This window comes from Zootoca vivipara, chromosome 6 (genome assembly GCF_963506605.1).
Source record: "Zootoca vivipara chromosome 6, rZooViv1.1, whole genome shotgun sequence".
NCBI classification, from domain to species: Eukaryota; Metazoa; Chordata; class Lepidosauria; order Squamata; family Lacertidae; genus Zootoca; species Zootoca vivipara.
This window is the reverse complement of record NC_083281.1, coordinates 58704317-58728737: the sequence shown is the minus strand read 5'-3', so window position 1 is coordinate 58728737 and position 24421 is coordinate 58704317. Positions and strand designations below refer to the sequence as shown.

The window sequence follows — 24421 nt, the reverse complement described above, 5'->3', positions numbered from 1 at the left end:
ATGCAACATTGCATTTGATTTAATGATATGAAGCAAAGCTACAGAAGCCAATGCAAGCTTTTCCATGGCCCACCAGCACAATCATTTTTTTAAAAAAAGAAACACAAAAGCTTGAGTAATGGCAAGAGTGTCATGCTTAACTTTTAAACTTCCTGTCTTCTGTGGGTTTTGGGTCAAAGTGTTAACTTTATTTAAACTTTTTGAAAGAAGAATTTAATGTCAATGTTTATAAGCTTTGCTTATATACATGAATTTAAATGGATACACATGTAAGGAATTCAGCTAACAGATGTTGAAAAATGCTTCAGAACACACTTTGGAAAAAATGAGGCTAAATGAATCTAAAATGGATTTCCAGACTGCTAGTACTTCAGGGGCTAGGGGTGCAAATGCATAATCCCCTGTGATTGTGCCCTGAATGTGGAAGGAAGAACTGGAAAGTGTAGGTGATCATTTCCATGCAAATTCATATATCTACACAAAATCACTAGTTATTCATATCAGTGGTGCACCTATATTTTGCATGCGTACAACTAGCAGCAGAATATACTTTATTTAAAAACAAAACAAAAAAAACGTATTTTTGGAAGCAAGGAAAAGTTGAAACTAAGCTGCAAGTACATAAAACTGAAAGCTGCTTAAGAGACGAGAAGAGATTGTAAAGAATGAGTACATACTACTTGGACTTGGCCATCTTCTCCTATCTGGTGTATCTGGACTTGCTGGGCATTGGCCAGGGCGTAGTGAAGCGCTTGTGGCTGGTTGGCCTGAATTTCATTCGGTGCCGATGTGGTACTCTGAGCACTCTCTGGAAAACAAACCAAAGCTCAGCATTATTCATTAGAAATCCGTCTGCTTGTGGCCATTAAGAACACTTGGGAACTGCAGGGAAGCAGAATGAGGAAGGTGCTGTTGGTCATTCTAGAACTGCAGTTAAAAGAAAGGGATTGATCCTTCATCTGTAATGAAAAGGGCTAACCAAAATGTGTAGAGCCGATGATGTCTGATAGACTGACTGATTGAGTAAAACACTTCCTGGAGAGATAAAAGATTATAAGGCACCTTTTCGCCCAGCTGCATAAACTTATACTTTCCAGATGTTCACGTTTCTACCAGCTCTGCTTTATTAACCTATGAATGGTTCCAGATTAATTAACATAGTTTCCAATTTGGAAAGTAAGTTTTATTTCCCCCCCTTTTTTCAATGCACTGATTACTTTGAGTCCATCCAGTTGTGACTTCATGTTTCCAATATGCCGTTCAAACCCACCCTACAACTTAACAGCTGGCCAGTCTGCATGTCCAAATCTATAATCTCAAATGTTCCCACTTTTCCCTCCTCCCAATAGGTGTCAAACTCACAACACAACTGAAGGATAGCATTAAAAAGTGCCGCACTCATAAAATGATTGCCAGTTTGGAAGTACCCAATTATTTAATACTGCTGAAGCGAAGGGAACGCATCACCTACATGCAAAGCAGGAGGTGCTTTCAAGTAGCTTCTGGGACATATTACCTATTAGACTCCTCATTTTTATTAAAAAAGGAGTTCTAAATCTGTTAGTGATTCCAAAATAAAAAGAGATGGTCAGATCCCCTGTGTTTCTAAATCCATGTAAGAATATGTTTCCACGTTACATTCACTTACTACTATCTCAGAACTACATTCTGCAGCAGCGTGGAATTGCACTGTGGGGAAGTCCCATAACTACATGCATCTCTCTCTCTGTGTCTCTCTCTCTCTGTGTGTGTGTACAGTATACATGTACACAAATGTGTGAGTAAGTTCCTCAAAACCTGAAGTCTACCAAAACAATGCAGAAGAGCATACTAAGTCATGCTATTTATGCACCAAACAGATGCCATTAAAATTAAGCAATGGAGCTGCAATGCTCCAGCAGGCATCTTCCAAAAGCAAGTATTTCCTGTTTGGGCAAACATATATTGGTGGCAGGACATGAGACTACATTTTAGAAGTATATTTCTAAATTGGATTTACCAGCAGAGCCTGTTTTGAGTTTTATAATGCCATTTTAAGCCATTGTTTTTATTTTGATGAGTGTGAGCCAGACAATGGAGCTATCCTCAGCATCAAGCTAGCTCCCTCCCCATGTTCAAACTGCAGTTTTTGGTGGTGCTGTGCTCTTGAGAAAAGAGACCCCCAACAGGTTTACTTACCGACCTGAAATGTCCCATTAATCCATGAAAGTGCTTGAGTAACAAGACCTACAGCACATTAAAGCAGCACTGAAAGTTGTTTGTAATGGAACAACACAAAGAGACCCATATTTGTTGCTGGCCAGCTGCTTCTCTACAGATGTTTAAACACTATTTTCACATCCCCTGGGTAAAAGTAGTGTAGTGGTGAATGCCGCAAACATAACACTAAAACAAAAGTCATGCATTCACAACTACATCTCTAAAGAAGCAAGTTTGCTTATAAACAGAATTTCAGCATCTGGCAGCAATGTCATGGCCCTAGATAGAAAAGGGAAAGAGAGGATTTATCCATATCTAAACCCTAAAATCATCAGTCATGCATAATTGCTGGATGCACCACCACAATGAGACTAAGCAGAAATAAAATTTATGTATTTTCAACATAAAAAGGAATATGAATGCTGCAGGCAGCTTGAATGGAAGGGACGCATCCATAGTTATGGATCGTCAAAATGTAAGCAATCTGTCCTCTCTTTTGCGGCTTTGATATACTGAAAAATCCATGGCTTGGAGGAGACTCTGCAGCTGAGCTGTTGTATTTAAAACATTCTAATATGCTGTTTATAAAACAGAAATTACATTGGGCCAGTGTCAAAAAAAACCCAACTGAACACTGTTGTGGCAATGCAGGTAACAAGCTTTATATCTGCAGCATCCTTCTTTCCAGGAAAGTGTTGGGACAGCCAAAAATCAAACAGCCCTTCAGCAAACTACGGTAGGTCCTGAATTTCTACAGATAGAGGATAACAAAGTAGAGACAAAAACTGCAATGTCAGATTTCTTTAAAATATTCTCATTTCAAAACAAGGGCCCCAATGAATTAGAAGAACTAAGCCAGGGTAAAGATATTTTGTTTCATTTAAAAAATGATACTCATCAAGCTAGTTTTAAACATTTAGGAAAAATATTCATGTAGATATAGACACACTTCTGTGGCCTGTCTCCAAAAGGTACACCTCCTTCAAAAGTCAGAACAGGAAGATTTGTCAGACAAAAGTAGTTTGTAACTGTTTCAAAAGTGAGTGTTTTTAGCTTTCAAACTGTGAACATATGAACATTCTTCACCCCAAAGACGAAACCTCTGGCTGTTGCCACATAGCTTTTTCCATTTTTCCATTTCTTCATTGCCTCTTAAAATAATCTAGGCCTAATCATTCTAAAGGCTTATGTAGGGGCTGAAAGAACCCCATAAAATCTAAAAGGTCAGAAGTTGTCTTCCCAAGACCATCTGATATTAATCAGCTGCTCAAAATCATGGCAAACCCCACGTCTGTTCAAAGTCATCTCCTCTTAGTAAACGGGTAAAGTTGGTTTCTTGGACCAAGAGCAGCTTTGTACATAGCTGACTTATGTGTCTTCAGCTGCAAAAATGAGTCCTAGCTGGCAGTTCAGCTCCATTCACACAGATGTTTTATAAAAATGGATTTAGCAAAAGAACTGCCACCAGCTTGCCCTTCATCTGCCTTCCCGCAGACTGCCCCAGGTTCCTCCACTCACTGATGTCACTTCATCCTGCTCCCTTGTAACCCTGCCTCTATGTTAAAGAAGGAAACAGAGTTGTAGCAACAGCCTGACTCTTGTGATCCTCAGGCTGACGAAAAGTGATCAGGTGATGGCTCAAATAAAAGCCTGCCCTAAGGCATTGCAGTCTTCTTTAACCTTTAGCAGTTATTTCTGCCGTTTCTACAGGGGCACACAAGTGTGCTAGGAAAATCACTAAAGACTCTGAGTCCGGGCTGCCCACTGTGACTCAATCTAAGCACTTCCTCCAGTCTTGTCTCCTTTCAAGAAGCTTCCACTGTCAGTGGGTTTATATGCTGAATCTCTTACCCTCCAACATTTCTCTTATGAAAATAGGGACGGCCTAAGGAACAGAGGACACAAAATAAAAATTCTTCCTTCCAGCAGCACCTTAGAGACCAACTAAGTTTGTCATTGGTATGAGCTTTCATGTGCATGCACACCTCTTGTGTGCATGCACATGAAAGCTCATACCAATGACAAACTTAGTTGGTCTCTAAGGTGCTGCTGGAAGGAATTTTTTTATTTTGTTTCAACTATGTCAGACCAACACAGCTACCTACCTGTAAGGAAAAGAGGGTCATTCTGGGATCAAATCAGGAACTGTGATGGCTTTTGTAAATCTAGAACTGCCCCTGGAAAATAGGGACACTTGGAGGGTCTGGTGCATTTGGTGTGACTGGGTCATTCAATTACTCTTCATGCTGCAGAATTATCAGCCCTTGAAGGTAGCATTCCTAGCACAGGATCTCACATATAGGCACCAGGGGAGAGGTCTATACTCCCTCACTTTTTTACGGAGGTAAAAGTACCTCCCATTTTAATTTGGGTGGGAGGGGAGCACATCTCACTAACTGGGGGTGCCTGCAACAGCAAATTTTAAGATGGAGAAGAAAGCAGCACCCCAAATCCAAGCCCTGTTCCTGGCACTTAAAAATGAGCTATTGGAAACGGTACCTGGTGAAATAATTCCAGCAGCCTCTCTTGCCACCCCCATCAGGAAAAACACAAAACTAAAACACACAGAAAGGCAGAAGCTAGAAGCCTGATTCTGAGGAACACAGCCCAAACCACAGTAATCAATACCTCCAGCACAAAAAGCAATATTTTTAGAGCAACTGTGCCAAAAGAAATGGGCGAGCAGGGGGTAGCCCAGCTCTGGTTACTATGAGAATAAACTAGTAAATCTTGTGACAGTTGTAAACTTGCTCAGTCAGTTAAACAGAGAGCAACCTTAATAAACATCTTGTGGGGTGGGTGGAGGAAGGACATGACAGCAAGGAGGGTGGGGAGTTGCGTTATTTTCATTGGGCATTTTCTGCCTGAAATTGCACATTAGCTTTTCTTCAATTTAGTTCAATGATTGATGGCTGCCAATTGGGATCAATATAGCCAAAACTAAGCTTGGTATGTGGGGACCCAGGTGGCGCTGTGGTTAAACCACTGAGCCTAGGGCTTGCTGATCAGAAGGTCGGCGGTTCGAATCCCTGTGACGGGGTGAGCTCCCGTTGCTTGGTCCCAGCTCCTGCCAACCTAGCAGTTCGAAAGCACATCAAAATGCAAGTAGATAAATAGGAACCGCTACAGCGGGAAGGTAAACGGCGTTTCCATGTGCTGCTCTGGTTTGCCAGAAGCGGCTTTGTCATGCTGGCCACATGACCTGGAAGCTATACACCTGCTCCCTCGGCCAATAATGTGAGATGAGCGTGCAACCCCAGAGTCGGTCACGACTGGTCCTAATGGTCAGGGGTCCCTTTACCTTTACCTTTAAGCTTGGTATAAGTGTATGGAAGCAGTCCTACACTTTGTTACTCAATCTGCCACATGTCTATCAGCCATACAGGACAGGATTTAAAAAGCAAGTCCTGCTGCATCATAAAGGTTAACATGGCTGTTCCTTTGGAATGAAAGAACACGGGGATTCTGTACTGTACTGAAAAGTCTTATAGGTCTGAGAATCAGGCTTCGTGCTGTCAGATTTGCCATCATCCCTTTAAGTACATTCTTTTTGCATATATCCTCCTTTCTGCCAGTCAACAGGATAGAGCTGTTCCAAGCTAGAGATCATTTAGAGTCTGATGAAAGAGCAAACTAGGCCCCCTTTACACAATAGGGCAGCAGCAGACCATTAAAATCATGGCAGGGGGCCCATTTGGTTAGAGCCCAATCCAGCCATCCCTCCACATCAAGAGAAACAGTCAGAATAACTATTTTTTATTTATTGCTTTTATTTATGTATTGGATTTAAAATTGTTCTGTGAACTGGATCGCTACCATTTCTTTTGTTCTCCTGCAAGCTCATTTTCAGGGGTCGAGTGAGATTTCCAAAACATTTCTTGTTTCAACAACTATTTTCCATACCAAAACTGGTCACAGAAAGTAAATGCTACTACTATACTCAGCCATCACCACCCCCCTTATCTTGTGTGAGCATCAGAAAGACAAGTTTGTTGGCTGGAAGATAAAAGCATGGGCCCTAAAGAGGAGAGTCAACAGCAGCCTTACCAACTGAGTAAGGCAGGCAAATTTTGTTCTGAAGTGGAGTATAACAGAACACTGGCACTGTTTATACTGAGTCAGATCATTGGCATGTCTAGCCCAGTGTTGTCTAATCTAACTGCAGCAGCTCTCCAAGGTCTTATGCAGGCATCCCCAAACTTCAGCCCTCCAGATGTTTTGGACTACAATTCCCATCATCCCTGACCACTGGTCCTGTTAGCTAGGGATCATGGGCGTTGTAGGCCAAAACATCTGGAGGGCCACAGTTTGGGGATGCCTGGTCTTATGTAACCCTGGGATCCTCCAGCAGCAATGGCTAGGGATGGAATCCAGGACTGTGCACCTGAAAAAAGTGTGCTTCGATCACACGGGTGCACCCATACATTATTTAATGCAGGGAGTACCCGTCACATGGTTTCTCAAGTGCTCCCAGCTTCTGCTTCTGCTTCTTTTGAAGTATTTTTATTAAAAAATTTCTTGATTTACAAAGTGCCGTGTTTCTCTCTCATATTTTTACATGTATCATTTTTGCAAATCAGTTTCATTTGTTGATACACTGGGAAGAAAGAGGGGGAACGAGGTGGATTGGGGGTGGGTGGGAGTGGGATCGGGTGGTGATGTTTCTATTTTACTTAATATATGTAGGGTTTTATGTCAGCGTTGCTTGTGCAGGTTCTCTTTTATTTGCTTGTGTTCTTTTGGTGGTGAGAGAGATTGGGGTTGGCCTAGGGTGTGGTTGTGCATTTGTCGTTAGCTGTGGTGGTCTTTGTTTTCATGTGTGAGTGGGGTGGGTGGGTGTTTTGGATCAGGTTAGCCGTACTGATTTGTATGCTATCAGTAGATTTTTGTCATTGTCTTGTTGGGCTGTGTGTGTGATGAAGGGGAGCCATACCGGGGTGAAGGCGTCCTCTTCTATTCTCCCAGCTTCTTTTTCAGTGCTAGAAGCTTCTACTTCACAAGGCACATCTACAACAATTAGATTGGTCTAACCCTGCACAAACTTGACTGGTGAATTGTGAGACGTGATAAACAGCAATTAGGTTTTACTGTTCTATTTTAGGTACACTCAAGGGTATATAGGCAGACCCAGTAGAACTTTCTACTTTTTCTCTTTAAGCAGCATGAAAACCCACACACACACACACACACACACACACACACACACACACACTCATAGTACAAGCTACTTGTGTAGTTTCAAAAGTGGTTTGCTACATGGCAAGGGATGCCTGCTCTTCAAGAATATCTTGCTTCAAGTACCGTAGCTCAGTGGTACAGCACCTGCCTTGCATTCAGTAGGTCACATGTTCAATCCACGGAATCCGCAGGTAGGGTTAGGAAGAATTCCTGTCTGCAGAGCTGCTGCCAATACAGTGTAGACAACGCTGTTTACTGATCTAGATGGACCAATGGACTGGCTTGGTAGAAAGCAGCTTCCTACATTCCTAATGAATGGAAGAACCTCTGCTGTGTCAGACTTAAGGTCCACCTTGTCCAGCATCCTACTTCCTATGGCAGACAAACAGCAGCAACTGAGAAGATCACAATCTGGGCATGAAGGCAATGGCCTTCTTTCATGTTGTTGACGAGCCACTGATTCAGAGGTATGTCATCTCTGAACCTGGAGGCTCCATATGGGCTATCAAGGGTTTTATTCTCCTTCGTGGATTTGGTCAAATCCCCTCTTACAGTTATCCAGATTGGTTGGTATCCCCGCATCATGTAGCAATAAATGTCATGGGTTAGTAAGTGTTTTCTATGGAAAGAGGGCTTTCTATTTACAGGGCGTTTTTGTTATGGGGAAGTGGGGAAGGTGCAGCGTTTTAAATGGTGCTCTCCCCCCACCCCATAGAGTCTACTCTCTCTTCTCAGCACTCTACCACTCCATTCTGCTACATGCTTAGACCAGGCCATAGAAGACTTCAAGCAAGAAGCAGGGCCTTTCCCACTACAGCCCCAACGCCCAGAGGCACTACGCCTGTGTACATCACTTTTAAGTTTTTAGGGGGAAATGCAAAGCATCCTTTTTAAATTTTTGTTTTAAAATTAATGCTGCTGCATTAATTCTGCAGCTGTTGTTTTGTTTTGTTTTAATTACCACATTTTGCCATTTTTTATCAGTTGTCTAATATGCCTTCACCTAACTAACTAACTAACTAACTAACTAAAAGCAGGAAAAGAAAATGAAAAACCTACATGCTCCTTTTGCAAACTGTCTCAGCGGCACATTTGTGGTGGTATCTTTTTGTAGCTGGAGAGAGGGCCATGCCTAGCATCATCCTACAGATAAAGAGACTTTCCAGTGTATGTACCATCAGCATGCACAGACAAATAAGTACATGCCTATTGGATCCACAAAGCAAAGAAGTAGAAGCTTAGAAGAAAAATCCCCACCATAGATATAGTCGGTGAGGACACAGTGCTAATTAGCTGTCATTTGGGTAAAGGCTATCAAGTTGATCATATATCAGAATTTTCCAGCAAAAGCAGATTTTGTCATTTCTTGCCTACTATACAGTGGTTAGTGTTAACATGTAACCCAAACCTTCATGTGGGCAAATAAACTTATTTCCTCTCTTTTCGGCTCCATTCCAAACCCCTGCTTTTAATATATGATATACAAACAACCCACAGCCCTGCTTTTAATATAAGCATGAGCCAGGAGGGTCCCGAGAGGACATTCCTTGGGTCAATATTTTGCCATTTATCATTCATGCTTAAATCTATGTAGAAAGCTGAGCAGCTTGCAAGATTTGTGAGAATGTGTACATTTCTTGGAGGGGGGGTGGTAGTGGAAAAAGTTTTTTTTTCTGAATGAAATTAAGCATATCCTCATAAATAAAATGTGCCTGACTCAGTTCCTATTATAAACTGAAACCACTGATAAATATAAACCGTTCCATGAAACACCTGCAACACAAAGTCTAACAGATTTATCATGGCAGAAGCATCCATGAACTAGATGTGGGCAAACAAGGAACACACACAATACCCTCTACAAACACATTGTAGAAAGGAGAGAGCGGAGACAGATGGCAGAACTTTGGATGAGTTGGAGAAGGGCAAGTTAGAAATAGTATAAACAAACTTGACATTGAATAATCAGGGGTCAAAATAACAATACATGATAGAAACTCTTCTGTGATTGGAATGCAACATTAAGGGATCCTTTATTCAGATATCCCCACCAACCCCACTCAACCCTCGGCTCATCCACAGGAGTAATTCCTCAGCAACAGCAGCAGTACATTTAACAAAAGGAACACATACGATTAGGATAAAAACTTTTATTCACTCACAGCCTTTATCTGGTAGCCTGTATTTATGAGACACTGCAAGATCCTAGTTTTAGTGATAATAGGTCCCCCTCCGCTGTATATTAGCTGGGGCTGTTCACAAACACAAAAAGTGCTCCTAAATTTGGCATGAAGAAAACACAAATGAAACACATCTAAATACACTTCCTGATGTGGCTTTCCAAGATTTTTTTCTTTTCTTCAGGAAGAGAAAGGTGGTCTATAGTGGCAAGTCGCAGTGAACAGTAACCGTGGATACATCAGCAGCAAGGAGCTGCTTTGTTACTGCTGTTGTTTATGTGCTCTTTTATTGTGTTTTGACAATGTTCTTAATTATTTTCCCACTCTAAGTTTTGTTTGAAGGGAAAGTGGGATTTAATTATTTTTAGAATAGTGTTAACCCTAATAAAATCAAATAAGGAAGATCAGAAGTTTGCTAATTTCCAGCAGAGGAGGATGCTTTTTACCTGAGCCGCTATAAGAGGATGAGGAAGGTGTCCGTCTTGAAAAACTTTTCACCGCAAGACTCTGGCCTCGCTGCTTTCGCCGCCAAGCTGTCCGGCACTTGGAATCTATGCTCTGCTTGATCCGGTACCAGTCAGACTCTGTGATTCCAAACTTATAGAAAAGGTGACCTGCAAAGCAGAGAAAATGCACAATGCCAAAATCCATATTCTACAGTTTGTGGGCTTCAATTAATGGGCAGTAGATTTAGAAGCATGTGATGGCTACCTAAGCCAACTTCTGCCACTTCCATTTTGTACATATATGGATCATACCTGCATACCCAGCACAAAGGCACTCAGAGCTCATATGAAAACAAACTTATGTTTTATAAGTTTAGAATCTTCTTCCAAAGAATTATGGGAAATGCAGTTTGGTTAGGGTACTGAGAATTCTATGTACGAAATGCCAAGTATCCCTCACTAAACTACAGTTCTCTGGAATGTTTGATAAACCAGTTTAAGCATGATGATGCCTACAGCCAGTTTCCCTCAACAGCAGGATGCCTTAGACGAGCACCAGGCCTGTCAGAACTGCACACACTGTCTCTTTTTCAAAATTTCCAGGGAAGGAAATTTCACAACTCTTCTGGGCAACTTCATAGCTCAGTGACAGAACATTTGTTTTGCATATATAATGTCCCAGGCTCTAGTCCAGTTAAAGGAGACCCTGGAGAGAAAATGCAAATCAGAGCATGGGCTAGATGGGCCAGACTGAGGATGAGGGAGCTTCTGACAGCTTTGCAAGGCCCTGTACCCAAACACTGCCCCACACAAAATACTCCCGCAGTTTACCTGGTGCACATAAAGCAGCTACCACTTGTGGCACACATGACATTTCCTCCACTGCAGCTGCCTCCACATGGCAGAAGAAAGGATTCTCTCCATGTCCCTGGAAACTGGTCACCCATCCCATCCTAGCCCAGTATAAAGAGAAATAGATTGCCCTCACTAGGCAACAGTTGCAGAACTGATAAATGCAAGGAAGTGCTCCTTGTTTTCAAAAGCAGGTCTTACATCCTGATACCAGCTGAGGGGGCCTTAGCAACTGAGAGGAAGGAGGAAGGAACAGCAACACTAGGCAGTGCTTGCCTCAGCTATGACTACAGTCAGCCTTTGTTTAAACTATTGTAAGCCCTGGTGGAGCTAAGTCTGAAAAGAGAGTGACCACAGCAAATGTGGAAGGAACCCATGGCTTCCAAGAGAGTACCATCAAAAATAAATAAATGGAAAACTAATGCATTAGACACAGTCAGCATTTCAGAAGTTCCCAGTTAAAACCCATCTTGCTATTTTAATTAAAGCATCATGTCACAGTACCCACAACAAGCGGGCCATTTTTTTGCTAGAAATTACAGCAGGGCATATCTCAGCTACATGTGGCAGAGCTACACATTGGAATGGCCAGGATCACACCAGGAACTGAGGGGCCGAGAATAGGATTCCACCATCAAACCATACATAGGGAATGCAAAGCATATTTTAAAATATACTTCTGTATTTCTTTCTGCCAGAGAACTACCGGGATGCAGTTTCTGCTGCAGATTTAGACATCAGAAGAGGTTGGAATGAGACTCTCAGGGCAACAGGGAGAGTGGTGAGCTTCCTCCCTTCAGGAAAGGACTGCATATGCTCAGTAGAGCATATCCTTTATACGCAGATGGCAAGGCCAGCATCAGGGATCAGCAGAAGGTCTCTGGTTCAAAGCCCAGCAAGACTTCAGTTGGAAGGATTAGGCAGCAGGCAATGGGAGGAATCTCTCTCTCTCTCTCTGAGCCCCACTGCTGCCAGTCAGAGTAAACAATAATGGACCAGAGAGATGACTATTCTGATCTGGCATAATATTCCTACATAGCACTTTGGTAACCCTTTCCAAAGGTTAGAAAATGCTGACAGATCCAGGCCTCATGCCCACATTGAGCATACTGTCCATGTGAATGAAATATAAAATGCTCCCTGTGCTGGTCAAGAACCGTAACAATCAATCAATCAATCAATTAAAATGCTCCCTTGAACAATACAACAATAGTACCTATTAATGCTATTCTGCAATAAGGCAAGTGATAGAAGTTTCTAACATTATGCATGACATGGAGAAAGTAGATAGAGGTAGGTAACTCATAGATATCCAATGAAGCTGAATATTGGAAGATTCGGGGTGGATAACATAAAGGAGGCAGTGATGGTCACCAACTCAAATGGCTTTATGGGAGGATTGGACAAATTTGTGGAGGATAAGGCTATCAGCGGCTACTAGCCACAATGGCCATGCTCTGTCCTCCACAGTTGGAGGCAGTAATGCTTCTGAAGACCACTTGCTGGGAACCACAGGAGGGGAGAGTGCTATTGCACTCAGGTTCTGCTTGAGCGTTTCCCACAGGCATCTGGTTGGCCACTGTGAGAACAGGATGCTGGACTAGATGTGCCATTGGCCTGATCCTGCAGGGCCTTTCTCGTGTGTGTGTTTTTACACTCAGAATCCTTCCAGAAGCAGCAGTTGGTCAGGCTCAACAGCTGTTACACAGAAAATTACGGTAAGAAGGAACATAGAAGGCAAAAACAAATTCTTATATTAAAGTAATAACATTTGACAATAGAATTCAGAGAGCAGTAGATAGTAATAATAAAAAACAAAGAGAGGCATAAACACGGCTGATGCTGGTCCTTTGCCTGGAGGCTTCAATTCTTCCGTGCTGGTCATGCATCACTCTCATATTGAAATCATTTTGAAGAGAGTAATTGTTAGTGCATTGCAAGTATTTGTTGCCTAGTTTATACCAAAACTGGTGTGTGGGGTGTGTGCGCGTGCACATAATTTTCTTTCAAGGAATCTGAACAACATAGCCATCTAAAACTCATGAACCTATGCCTCATGACATTGTTGACTTTATCAAGACTAGGGAGGGACCTTCTCATCTGCTGTCTAAAAGCAGGTTCATGCAATTATTTGACATTCACAGCAATGCTTCTTCTACATGATGCCATAAGTTCAAAGCAGTGGGCATTGTGTCAAAATGGATTACAATACCTGTGTAATCCCCCCCCCCGAGTCATAGTGGAATATGATAGAGAACATAACAGTACAATCTTAATCAGAAGGATGTCGACTCAAAGGTAAGCTCCACCAGGGATTTCTTGGTATGTGCTTAAGTATTTGAAGGCACATATTGGCCACATTTGGTGGTCTTGCAGACTTGTGTACAAATTTTGGGAAGAAGTGTAGCATCAGCCCAAGTATAAGGGCAAAGAGAAAGAACCAGAAGTTTCAGCAAAACCAGAGAGAGATTCCAGATGCATATAGGATCACTGAACCAAGGTGAACAGAAGGAATGTCCAATAGCAGAAGACAGAAAAGGAAAACCTTCAACAACCAATGAATATTATGTTTGGCAGTTTCAAAATGGGATTTAGGTGGCAGGTGGGAGGGAAAGCTCGTAAATTATCTGAGGAATCCTGTTTCCACCCATCATTCTGAAGGATGAAAGTGTTCTCAAGCACTTATATAACTTTTATTATGTACCCAACCTGACCAAAGCTACGCTGCTCTTCACTGACAAGGGGCACTTGGTGGTTCTATGGATATGGGTAATTAATCCAAACCCTCCTTCTGTCCAATTCTACCCAAATTTCCTTTCTGGGGGGAAGTAATCATCGGAATATGTGTGTGCAAACTCTTGTGCAAGCTAAGCAGAGAGGGAGAAAAACCACAGACTGTATGTGAATACACAGCTGTGTGAATACACTGCATTACTTTCAATGGAATGTACATATCAGTGTGCATTCCCATCCCTAAGTGCAACTGGATGAATACGGACAAAGCCTAAAGTGAAATATGAAACTAGCAAAACTTATTTACTTTGTTTGAACCTGAAGCTGGCACTTTTAAAGACAATCTGTGCACAGACACTTGCAGAGTGAACTTTGCTTTTCACCCCTTCTCAAATGGAACATGTGGTTGCACATAAAGGTGAAACAGCCAAACTAACTGATAGTCATAGGATAACCAGTAATGTTGTGTTTGCGCGCAGGGCCGGCCCACCCATGAGGCAAGGTGGGGTCATCATCTCAGGCAGTAGTATCCACAGGGGCAGCAGATCTGGCCTCTAAGGAATGCATTGCCCACTGCTGCTGCTGCAGCCATGGTGGGAGCGACGGCTGCAGCATCCTCCTTGGAGGTCAGATCTGCCTCCTCCTCAGCAGCCCCCACCCAAATGCCGCCTCCAGAACAGCCTCTTGGCAAGTAGGAGGCACTACTGCTCTCCTCCCATCCCTAAGAAAAAAATGGTGGGGGCTGCCTTCTGGGGTCTAATGGGCACTGCACCCATCCAATGTGATTCATCATCATCATCATCATCATCATCATTTATTATTTATACCCCGCCCATCGGGCTGGGTTCCCCCAGCCACTCTGGGTGGCTTCCAACAAAATATTAAAATACAGAAATCCATCAAACATTAAAAGCTTCCCTAAACAGGTCTGCCTTGAGATGCCTTCTAAAGATCTGGTAATTGTTGTTCTCTTTGACCTCTGGTGGGAGGGCATTCCACAGGGTGGGTGCCACTACCGAGAAGGCCCTCTGCCTGGTTCCCTGTAACTTGGCTTCTTGCAGCGAGGGAACCGCCAGAAGGCCCTTGGCGCTGGATCTCAGTGTCTGAGCAGAACGATGGGTGTGGAGACGCTCCTTCAGGTATACTGGACCGAGGCCATTTAGGGCTCAAAGCAGCCCCTGCCCCCGAATGCCCTTTGATTTCCACTTCAGCTATTGAGTAAGATTAATTTGATCTCTCCACCACCACCCCATTTCTGATGTAGATCTTCACCCCTTCTTCCCTGGTGGGGTGGGGATGCACCTCAGGTGCCAAAATTTCTTGTGCCGTGTTTGTGTGTGTTTATCATTCCCTATCAAATCTGTCTCCCACAGCTTGATTTTCTTTTGGAAAAAAATTGCAGGAGATCCTACCATGTATTTCTCGCTGTCTCATCTAGTTGCACTCTATGGTATTCTCAACTAAGATAAAACACCTTTTCAAAACAAAACAAGTACCTCAACAAACCTATCACTAATGTGTCAGCAACTTGCACATTGTTAAGTCTATGACTTCCCAGTCTGTAGCAATAAATTAGTAAACAATGTTTATATTTTTAAATGAAACGTGATTCAATTTTGACATCTCAGAATTTGTAGATGGAAAAAACTGAGGAAGATATTTCCACCCCCCACTAATTTGTGTGTGCTCTCACTCCCCCCACCCCCATAAATATATCTCTTTAAAATGCAAAAGCCTTCTTGAGACATCCTGTTACATAAGCTCTTTTCCACAGCATCACAGAATTCCAGCTGGATGGCAAAAGCCACCCTATGTGCCGCCAAGAAAAACTAACTTAGGAATCAACAACACAAATTTTTCCCCGTCCAAATGAGCTTGCGGCCTTGGAAAGCCCTGGCGTGACAGAAAACCAATGGATACGTAAAATTATTTACATTTTGCCAACAATGGTACCAGCAGCTCCAACTCTTGATGGTTTAACTCTTCCAGGGCGACAAAGAGTATGTGTCTGAAAAGAATGGGCAATGCAACTTTCTGGAATTCAATTTACGAGTGTTCATGAACTCATCACTTTCCTTGAATCACGTAATGCATTTTCCAGATGAGCTGTACATTAATTCTCACGCAAGGCAACAGCTCGCATTCAGCGGCGAGACTGTTTTTCCTCTCCCAATGACAACAGGGATTAAGTGATTCCAGGGATGCCTTCTGACTTCTAAATCCTATAAGAGAAAAATCACATGCCAGATGCTGCAGCCATAATGATCTGGCACAAACCAGGATGCAAAGAAATTCATCCACCACTCTTTTCCCACCTGCTTTTTCATCCACAGAGGAAGGTAAGAATTGCAATAAGAAGAGCCCCATCCTGTCAGGTACACAATATCTCAGTCCCTGTCCTTCTGCTGCAACAGAAGGCAAGACAGGAAGAAGCAGGAGGATCACAAAGTCTATGAAGGACCTAGCACTACTTGCTATAAATCATATGCTCCTGCCTCTCCAAGGGAAGAAATAGCTACAGTTCTGAACCAATGATCAACCGCATAGTGTCTTTTAAGATATCACTATGCCTACACTGCCAAGGACATTTCACCACTTGGCAGTACGAGCATTCATTGTAAATTAAAAGGCAGAGAGTCAGTGGCTGGATAAAGTTTTGAATATAGCAAAAACAACTGAAAAAATAGTAGGTTTCCAAAGCTTGAAAGGAACATACTGTTGTACTGTATGTTAGCAAACAGCACCATTTTAAAAAAAAAGATGCACAGCATACATCACTGGGAAGATTGAGAAGGGATGAGAATCCCAGCAAATGCAGAGAAAAGGTTGTGCAAACAGTAAAAAAAAAGATGGGCTAATAAGCCACTAATAAGAGACTCAAAATTACACAGACACCCCTCTGAACACATCCACATGCTGTAGGTGCTTTACCATCAAAGCAGTTTTCACAGAACTGCAGAGATATGAGAGGGTGATGAACAGATCCAGGCAAGCATAACAATGCTGTTATGGCTTCCTAGATTTTGGTCAGGTTCTGTATTAATGGGGCTCAATCCCTTAAGAAGATCTCCAGCACAAGGATCACTGAAATGAATAGGAGTTGGGTAAGAGTTTTTCTTCCTCTCTTAAAATACTAGAACTCAGGGTCATCCAATGAAGCTTACTGAAAGGACACACAAAATGCTGTATATAGCATACACTTAATTTATCCGAGTGCCACATTTAGACAATTTCATGGAAGTTGAATGGTCTATTCATGGCTCTTAGCTGTGATGGTTAAATGGACCCTTCCTTTAAAAAAAAAACATGTTTAAGACCACTTCTTTCCATTTCTTGTTTTTCTAGGAACTAAGTGGCTTCTTGCTATAATATTCTGCATGATGTAGTGCAACAATATTCTGTTTGTGACCAACAACCAAGAAGACTGCTAGTAGGAAATAACTAGAGAGTTAAATTCATTTATTTTGCATTCTTGAATGATGGACAGCCTGTGGTAAATGTGCTGGGGGAGGCAAGGGTACAATGCACCACTACCAGTTATTCATTTCCTTATATTGCTCCACTTGTTTCAAACTGCAACTAGCCAGTGACACCATATGGATGCAAGAACAGGGGGGCAAAATGGGAAGATGCCAGACAGCAACGTTTAATGAGTTTATATCAAGATGCCAGTCCATATGGTTTCCTTCAGAACTACAGTTGGAGAGAACATGCAGCGCGATCCTGAGCACGTTCACTCAAAAGCAAATCCCACTTGATTCCAAGGGGTTTTGGCATGCAGAGGGCTGCAGCCTTCATCATTTGCATCTATCTTTTCCCCTCGCCTTGAAATGTGTGACTGCCTCCCTCCATATGGCAGGACTGAACTGATTTACAAAGAGCTGTTTGAAATTGAAGCCAGGTTCTGGCAGCTTCAAAAAAGAGGAGAAAGTGTTTGCAGAGAAGCACCACAGCAGCAATCCAGGCTCCTACTTCAGGGCAGTTGGCTGTACAGATGTTGGAGGCGGGAGTTTGGATGCTTCAGTTCTGGACATATGGACCAGCTGACTCCTGCAAAACTTGGAGACTTCCTCTTCTGAACACACCAAAGATGCTATTCACAAAACACTTGGGCTGTTTTATGCCTCATTATGACATTGCATATTTGAAAGAATTAAGTGCAAGAAAAGCAGAGTTCACAAATTTTGGCTGATCTTAGTGGCCAACAGCAATCTGTGGTCACCTAGACCTTGACCTTCATACACGAGGAGAAAACCTTGTCCAAAAATGCAGCAAAGAAACAGTGACACTTTCTTGCTACCATTGCTAACCCGAAGCTTAGAGCTGTGAGTTGTGGCACTGTTTTGTTCCTGGAATTGTGCTGTGTGGAGATGCAAAAAACAAGTCCCAGCTCCCTCTCCACCTCAGACCTCCAAGTACCAGGGAAGTTGGTGCCAATATAAACCCCAGGTTTCCAGGAAGGGGTAGGAATGTCCCCACAGTTCCAGCCAGTGCCTCTAAAACACAGCCAACTTCATAATAGAGAAATCTCTGCCCCTGCCCCCTTCCAAACCCCAAAGATGGGAGTAAACATAGGGCATGGCAAGCTTGCAAAAAGGTGGTGGAGCACTCACCATGGTAAGCAAAATTGTAGATCCCTCAGAATATGTATAGAGAATTGTAGAGAAAATGTATTATTTATTAAGTCTGCAATATTAGAAATGGTTCCACACAGATCCAGCAAACCTTGCTGAAGCTAACCCACTCTTGCTAGATTTAGAATGTCAATGAAAAAAATCACTATTAATTTTAAGTATGTTTTCAGCATTCATGTTTCTGGGCACTCAGGTATAATTTCATACACTCCTGTTCTTTAAAGAAAGTTGGGCAGGGACAGGAAGTGACCTTCAACAGCTCATCTGGTGTAAGCAATATAAAGATTTGTTCAACAAGTTGGTTAAGGATACTTAACGAGCATTTGAGTAAAACAAGATAGCAAGTTCAACATGAGAACAGCTTTCATTTTTGGTTCTGCAGATGGAATCCAAGTGTTCCGTGCAGTTTTATTAGTGGTAAGGCTCAGAAATGGCAGGCACGCCCATTTCCTCTGGCTCAGCTTGGCTTCTTATTACAGTTCATCAAGCAGAGGCTGTTGTGGTTGAGCCTCATCAGTTTCCAGATTTAACACCTGGCCCAGGGATGCTTAGTGGAAAGCAAGGGAGTAGAAACAACTCCCCAGGTTAATAGCAGAAATATGAACATTATGAGTTACAGCATGTGTACAAATAGATTTTTATTAATAGAACTTTGGTTGAGCAGAACATGCAACAAATTTTAGGACTTAATAGAAACTACTATCAAGTGCAGAGCAAAAAATGAGGCTGATACTTGGGTAATTGGAAATGAATCTAACTGAAACTGTGGTGCATTCAAGGGACTCTGACCTAAAAGCCCCTGTTTTGGGTGAAATGATGATGATGATGATGAAGATGATGATGATTATGATATGCCATCCATCTGACTAGATTACCCCAGCCATTCTGGGTGGCTTCCAACAAAACAATGAAGTATACAACTCACCATATATTTGCTATCTAAGTTTCGACTGACTGGCTTCTTATATTACAATGTATGCAAGTAGCCTGGACAGTGGGCAAATAAACAGATGGACAATTTCACAAGATGGGAGAGAACACTGAAGTGAATATTCTATCAAAAATCAAACAGGATTCAAATGTGTTCCCCATTAAATCCATTTGGGTGGTCTGCGACTTAGCAGAAAAGGAGTAGGGTACTTCATCACACAGGAGCAGCTCACACCGCTTCTGAGGAATACTCACTCCCAATCCACTTGACATTGTTTTCATATCTCTAGGACAGCTTGCCTATCTGTGAAAGCCTTATCTTTTCTATTGTCAGCTTTATACCATACAGTTCGAAGCTTTACAGTTCGATCCTCGAAGATTTTCCCTCTTCTTTTTTATGCTATCCTGATGCTATCCTGATGCTATCCTGAAGATCAACATTATAAGGAATAGTTCTATAGTACCTGCATACACCCTTAGATGAAGTTCATTCTGATTTAACAGGAAGAATGTAGAAGCTTATTTTCCTTGTTCTATTTTGATAGGGTTGCGTAATCTGAGTTTTAGGTTGCAGCAGTCTGTCTGGGCTACTTTAAACACTGATGGGTTCCAGATGAAACACACCCAATAGCAGATGAATTAAGCCGATAACAGGTTCAATATAGAGGGCCAGGCTGTTACACTCTGTTTGACATTATACAGATTATTATTAATAATAATAATTTTATAAAGATGCATTTTGAAATTTGCTATTTTTTTCCCTGGTGTGCTGACAATAGCTGTTCTGTGCTTCTGGTGTCCACTTCTGGAATTTTTCAGCACCTTTGCCAAAGGAGTTTAACTTTTTGTAAATGTCCCCTGGGGTGGGTGCCAAGCATGGTTATCATGCTCTTGGTGCCTCAAGTCATGCTCCCCATAACACCCCAACCTCTCCTTTAATATACCCTTTTCTACTCCTTCATTATATTGCTGAAAAAGGCAAATCTGCAACACTATGAGATAACTACTCAGAATTTGGTAAAACTTGCAACTGGTAATTTCAGGATCCTCCACAAACTCCCCCACCCTTTCCCTTTTTGTTTTAAAGACCTCTGAAATATGTATGCCATGTACAATAGGAGTGACATTTTATGTCCAGAGGAAGATGCGGCATTTTGCCACAGCCCATCAATAAAAATGTGAACTGTCATTCTCTATATTACCAAGGAGATAATTTAAAATCTCAGCATTATTTGTATCAGAAGCAACAACAATTCCTTATCAACCTCAACTTTCCTAACTAGCATATGGAATACTTATCTAAGCATTATTTATTTTAATTTAAAACATTTATATCCCACCTTTCAGTACTAAAATATGTAACATACACCAAAGGGAAGCAATAAAAATCATCAACCAAAAATAATCAGGAGTCAGAAAAAGCTGTAAATAGCAATAAAACAAGAAGGAGAACATTAAAGTAGTATATACTAAACTGTCAGGATAATAAAATTATCTTCACCTGATGCCTCAAAGCTAATAAAAAGTCAGCACTGGGTGAGCATTCCTGGAAAGACCATGCCTCTATTGCGGGTGCTGCCACAAAGGCAGCCCAGCACCTGGTAAAGAGCTACTAGCGCAGGCCTTAGAGGATGCTTAGCTACACTTGGGAGCAGGTGGTCCTTAAGATACTCCAACCCCAAGTTGCATAGACAATGTATCATTTTCTTTAAACATTGAGGCTGGACATTTTTAAAGGCACAAATTTGCAGTGGTTCTTGTCAAATATCAAAATATCAAAGCCTGTATTTTCAATTACACATATACTCCTAACTGCTGCCTATCATATTTCACCCCCATCCCCAAATCCCCTTATTTTAGTAGCATTGATGTAACGAGTTACTAAAACCATACTGTTTGCCTGAATCATACAGACATCGATTAATTGCCCCAAAGTTTCTCTCTGCAACCTCCACTGCCATTATAGCAAGCAACCAAATGAAAGCATATACCTCAAGAAGATAAATGCTTTGTGGGAAAGCTTATGCAGTATATCAAAAAAATGTAATAAGCATATTTCCCTGAGTTTGGAAAGTGTGGCTTCAGAGTACTATATACTTTTCAAAATATTTTCTATTAAATACAGATTTGGTTGGGGGCTCTTTTCCCAGAAGAAGGAAAGGGACAAAAATCTTTCCACTGACAAGCTGAAAGAAGAGACTTGAGTAAAAGGCGACTTTGGCAATCACACTGTGTGGCTGGCATTTGGTGACGACATTCACTCAGCATCCAAGCTGAAAATAGCATGGTGGGAGTGCCGTTCTAGAGAAAGGTGCAAAGTAGGACCAGACTGACCCACATACAACTTGAACATGTCCCTTATGGGTCAGGAGGTCCAGAGGGGGACCAGTACAAAAGAGGTTCCCAGGAATTATGGATGCTTCGTCTTCCATAATATTCAAGTGGTATTTTCAGAGTTGCTGGTGGATCTCCCACTGCCCTTGAAAATGGTATTTGAACCAAAAGTTGTAACCAAAAATCTTCCAGCACATGTTGCCAGATCTCTGCTGGAAGCCAACATTCCAAAACCCAATGTGCATGCAAACTCATGGAAACAGCAGAGTATAGAGTCCACATACCAAACCATGGCTTGCGCTAACCATGATTTAGAACCCAAACCATAGTTTTGAGTTTCTAGATGTACAATAAACCATAGTTTATAGCTACTTGTCTGCTTTCATTTTCCCTTCTATCAGCACTCAGTACAGTGGTAACTCGAGTTACAAACGCCTCAGGTTACAAATGCTTCAGGTTACAAACTCTGCTAACCTGGAAGAGTTACCTCGAGTTGAGAATTTTGCCCCAGGATGAGAACAGAAATCCTGTGCCGGCAGCGCAACAGCAGCAAGAGGCCCCATTAGCGAAAGTACGCCTCTAGTTAAGAATAGTTTCAGGTTAAGAACGGACCTCCAGAATGAATTAAGTTCGTAACTAGAGGTACCACTGTAATGGCTGAAATTATAGTTTGTCAATGGAGGCATCACACCAAACATTAGTTAATACATGGATAACAAGTCCACTTCAAACCATGCTTTTTTATTCTAGTTTGCTGCCCAATTACAAACTGTTGTTTCCCAATTCAGACATCATAGCAAAACAAAAAAATCTTCATTAACCATGGTTTGGTGTGATGTGCAAATTTAGTTAGTGGTTTCCCTGGTCCCTGGACTGCACTGCAACTCACATCATTTCTCCTATCATTCCCCACCCTGTCCTAGGATAAGAAAAGAGCCATGGCGACCTTTACTTCTCCTCTCAAAATGCAAGAGCAAGGAATGAGGAACTACAGTGGATAAGGGGCCAACGAATACACACAACAATTACAGGGTGGAAGTGGGAGCTATGTGCTCTTGAAATTCACCCTCTCCCTACTTAGTATTATCCCTGCTATGTTGCCTTATCAGGTAACAGACTGTTCCTTGCAGGCCTTAATCTTCCTTCTCCCTTGATTGCTTGGGGGCATTCCAGGCACCCCTGTAAAAACCTGAACCCTACCTTCCAAACCTGACTTTGCATTCTTCCTAACTAGCAGAGATTAACCACCTCCTAAGTATTCATTCCTAGTTGGACAGAAAACACAGACTTCAGCTCTTAAGAGGGTTTTATTGAAGTTGTATGTCAGTTTAAGTTTTTCCTTAAGCAGAGGAATATATAGTTTTACGAGCAGCAGTGAAATTTGCTCTAGTTCTGTGCATTTCAACATGAGCAACATTCAATCTTTTGAAATGATGCATGTGGAAAACAAGAATTAAATGCTTGTCCTGTTTGGATCTCTGTTTCTGATCAGCTCAAAACAGAGAATGTATCTGCTTTGACTGCTTTGGCTGCTGTTTCCAATCTGTGGCTATCCTGAATACTTGAGCAACATCTGTGTTTTGAGATGCAGCTATTATTACTACTAGGTTTCATTTTTTCAATCACCTCCTCCATCAGGAATGTGTGCTACACCTGGGTATGTTCTCTAACTGCAAGCTAAAATGAATTCAGAGTGACACCATGAACCAAAACAGGACTTGGGATGCTGCTACAGGGGAGCCATTGAGTGCATTACAACCCTAATTGGTCCTTGAGGAACTTGCCTTTAAAATAAGCTAGCAAAACATCTGCCTGGAGGTAAGGGGAAACAAACCAGGTTCCTACATCTGCAAAAATGCAGAGCTGGAATCTGATCATCTGAAGCAGCTGAATCCTTTAAATGTGATTCACTGATTTCAGAAATTACAAAGCAATCCCCTGCATAGCCACCAACTTCTGATGCTTTCCACAGCAGCAGGTGGGAAACTGATATATCATGTATGCCCAGACTGATGAAGTCTTTGGTCTAGACATCAGCCACACAATTGCTAACCCATAGCACACATCACCGCAAGACAGAGTTGCTCTCAAACTTCCTCCCAGTCAAGTCTGATACATCTTCCAATCAAATTTCAGTGGGACTGGTGCAGAAATGTCAGAGTGGTTCTGGGAGACAACAGCCATTCTGCACCATCATGACAGGGCTACTGGCAAAGGTCCTCTGTAGGCCTGGACCGTACAAAATACTTGGAAAGAACCCACTGAGCAATACAATAATCACACACGAACACACTACACACACAAACAGAAGGAAATAGGAAAACATTCTAATCTGTATTTGCTACATATCTAACTTCATTTGTCTCTCTGAACCGTCCAAGAACAAATTGTAAAGTATGTACTAATGGCAAGAGTTCCAAATTCCTAAGGGAATGTATACTTACAACGGATGCCGTAAATCATGAGAGGATCTAGTTGTTTCTTTCCATGCTTCCCCTGCCCTGAAAGGTTGGAGATGGCCTGGATTTCCCGGTGAAAGAGGTAATCAAGCAGCGTCAGCGCCATCTTCTCAGCGGTGCGGCAGTTGGTGCTAATGTGAAGCATGTCCGCTGGCGTGATGGGGCAACGCACCCGCATCTCAGGGTTGATTTCATCTCCCAGCCACGTCCCACTGGGATAATCCTCTTTTAAAAAAACACATACAGGATATTTTATATTACATTTTTAGAGAGTAGCCAGACTCTTGGTATTTCCCACTCCCCCCCCCCCACCCTAGAAATTTTGGGAAGCTATGATAGCGTGCAAACTAATTAATATTTATTATTCTTGTTTCTTGCATTTCTACGGTATCCTTCCCTTCCACACAACTGTAGATCCCCAAACTGGGCAACAACAACAAAAACTCCATGTAAAATTATATTTAAAACATTTATTA

At 42.1% G+C, this 24421-nt stretch overlaps 1 protein-coding gene across 4 annotated transcripts in view; it reads right to left on the bottom strand.

Moving 5' to 3' along the window:
* BANP (BTG3 associated nuclear protein) overlaps positions 1-24421 on the bottom strand; it is a 166929-nt gene that overhangs the window by 75287 nt on the left and 67221 nt on the right. For all 4 annotated transcript variants that reach the window (XM_060276033.1, XM_060276034.1, XM_035118178.2 and 1 more), the window contains 3 exons: positions 23931-24170; positions 10004-10171; positions 678-808 (listed from right to left, as the gene is read on the bottom strand). In XM_060276033.1, coding sequence (XP_060132016.1) covers positions 678-808; positions 10004-10171; positions 23931-24170 — 539 coding nt within the window. The remainder of the gene's footprint in view (positions 1-677; positions 809-10003; positions 10172-23930; positions 24171-24421) is intronic.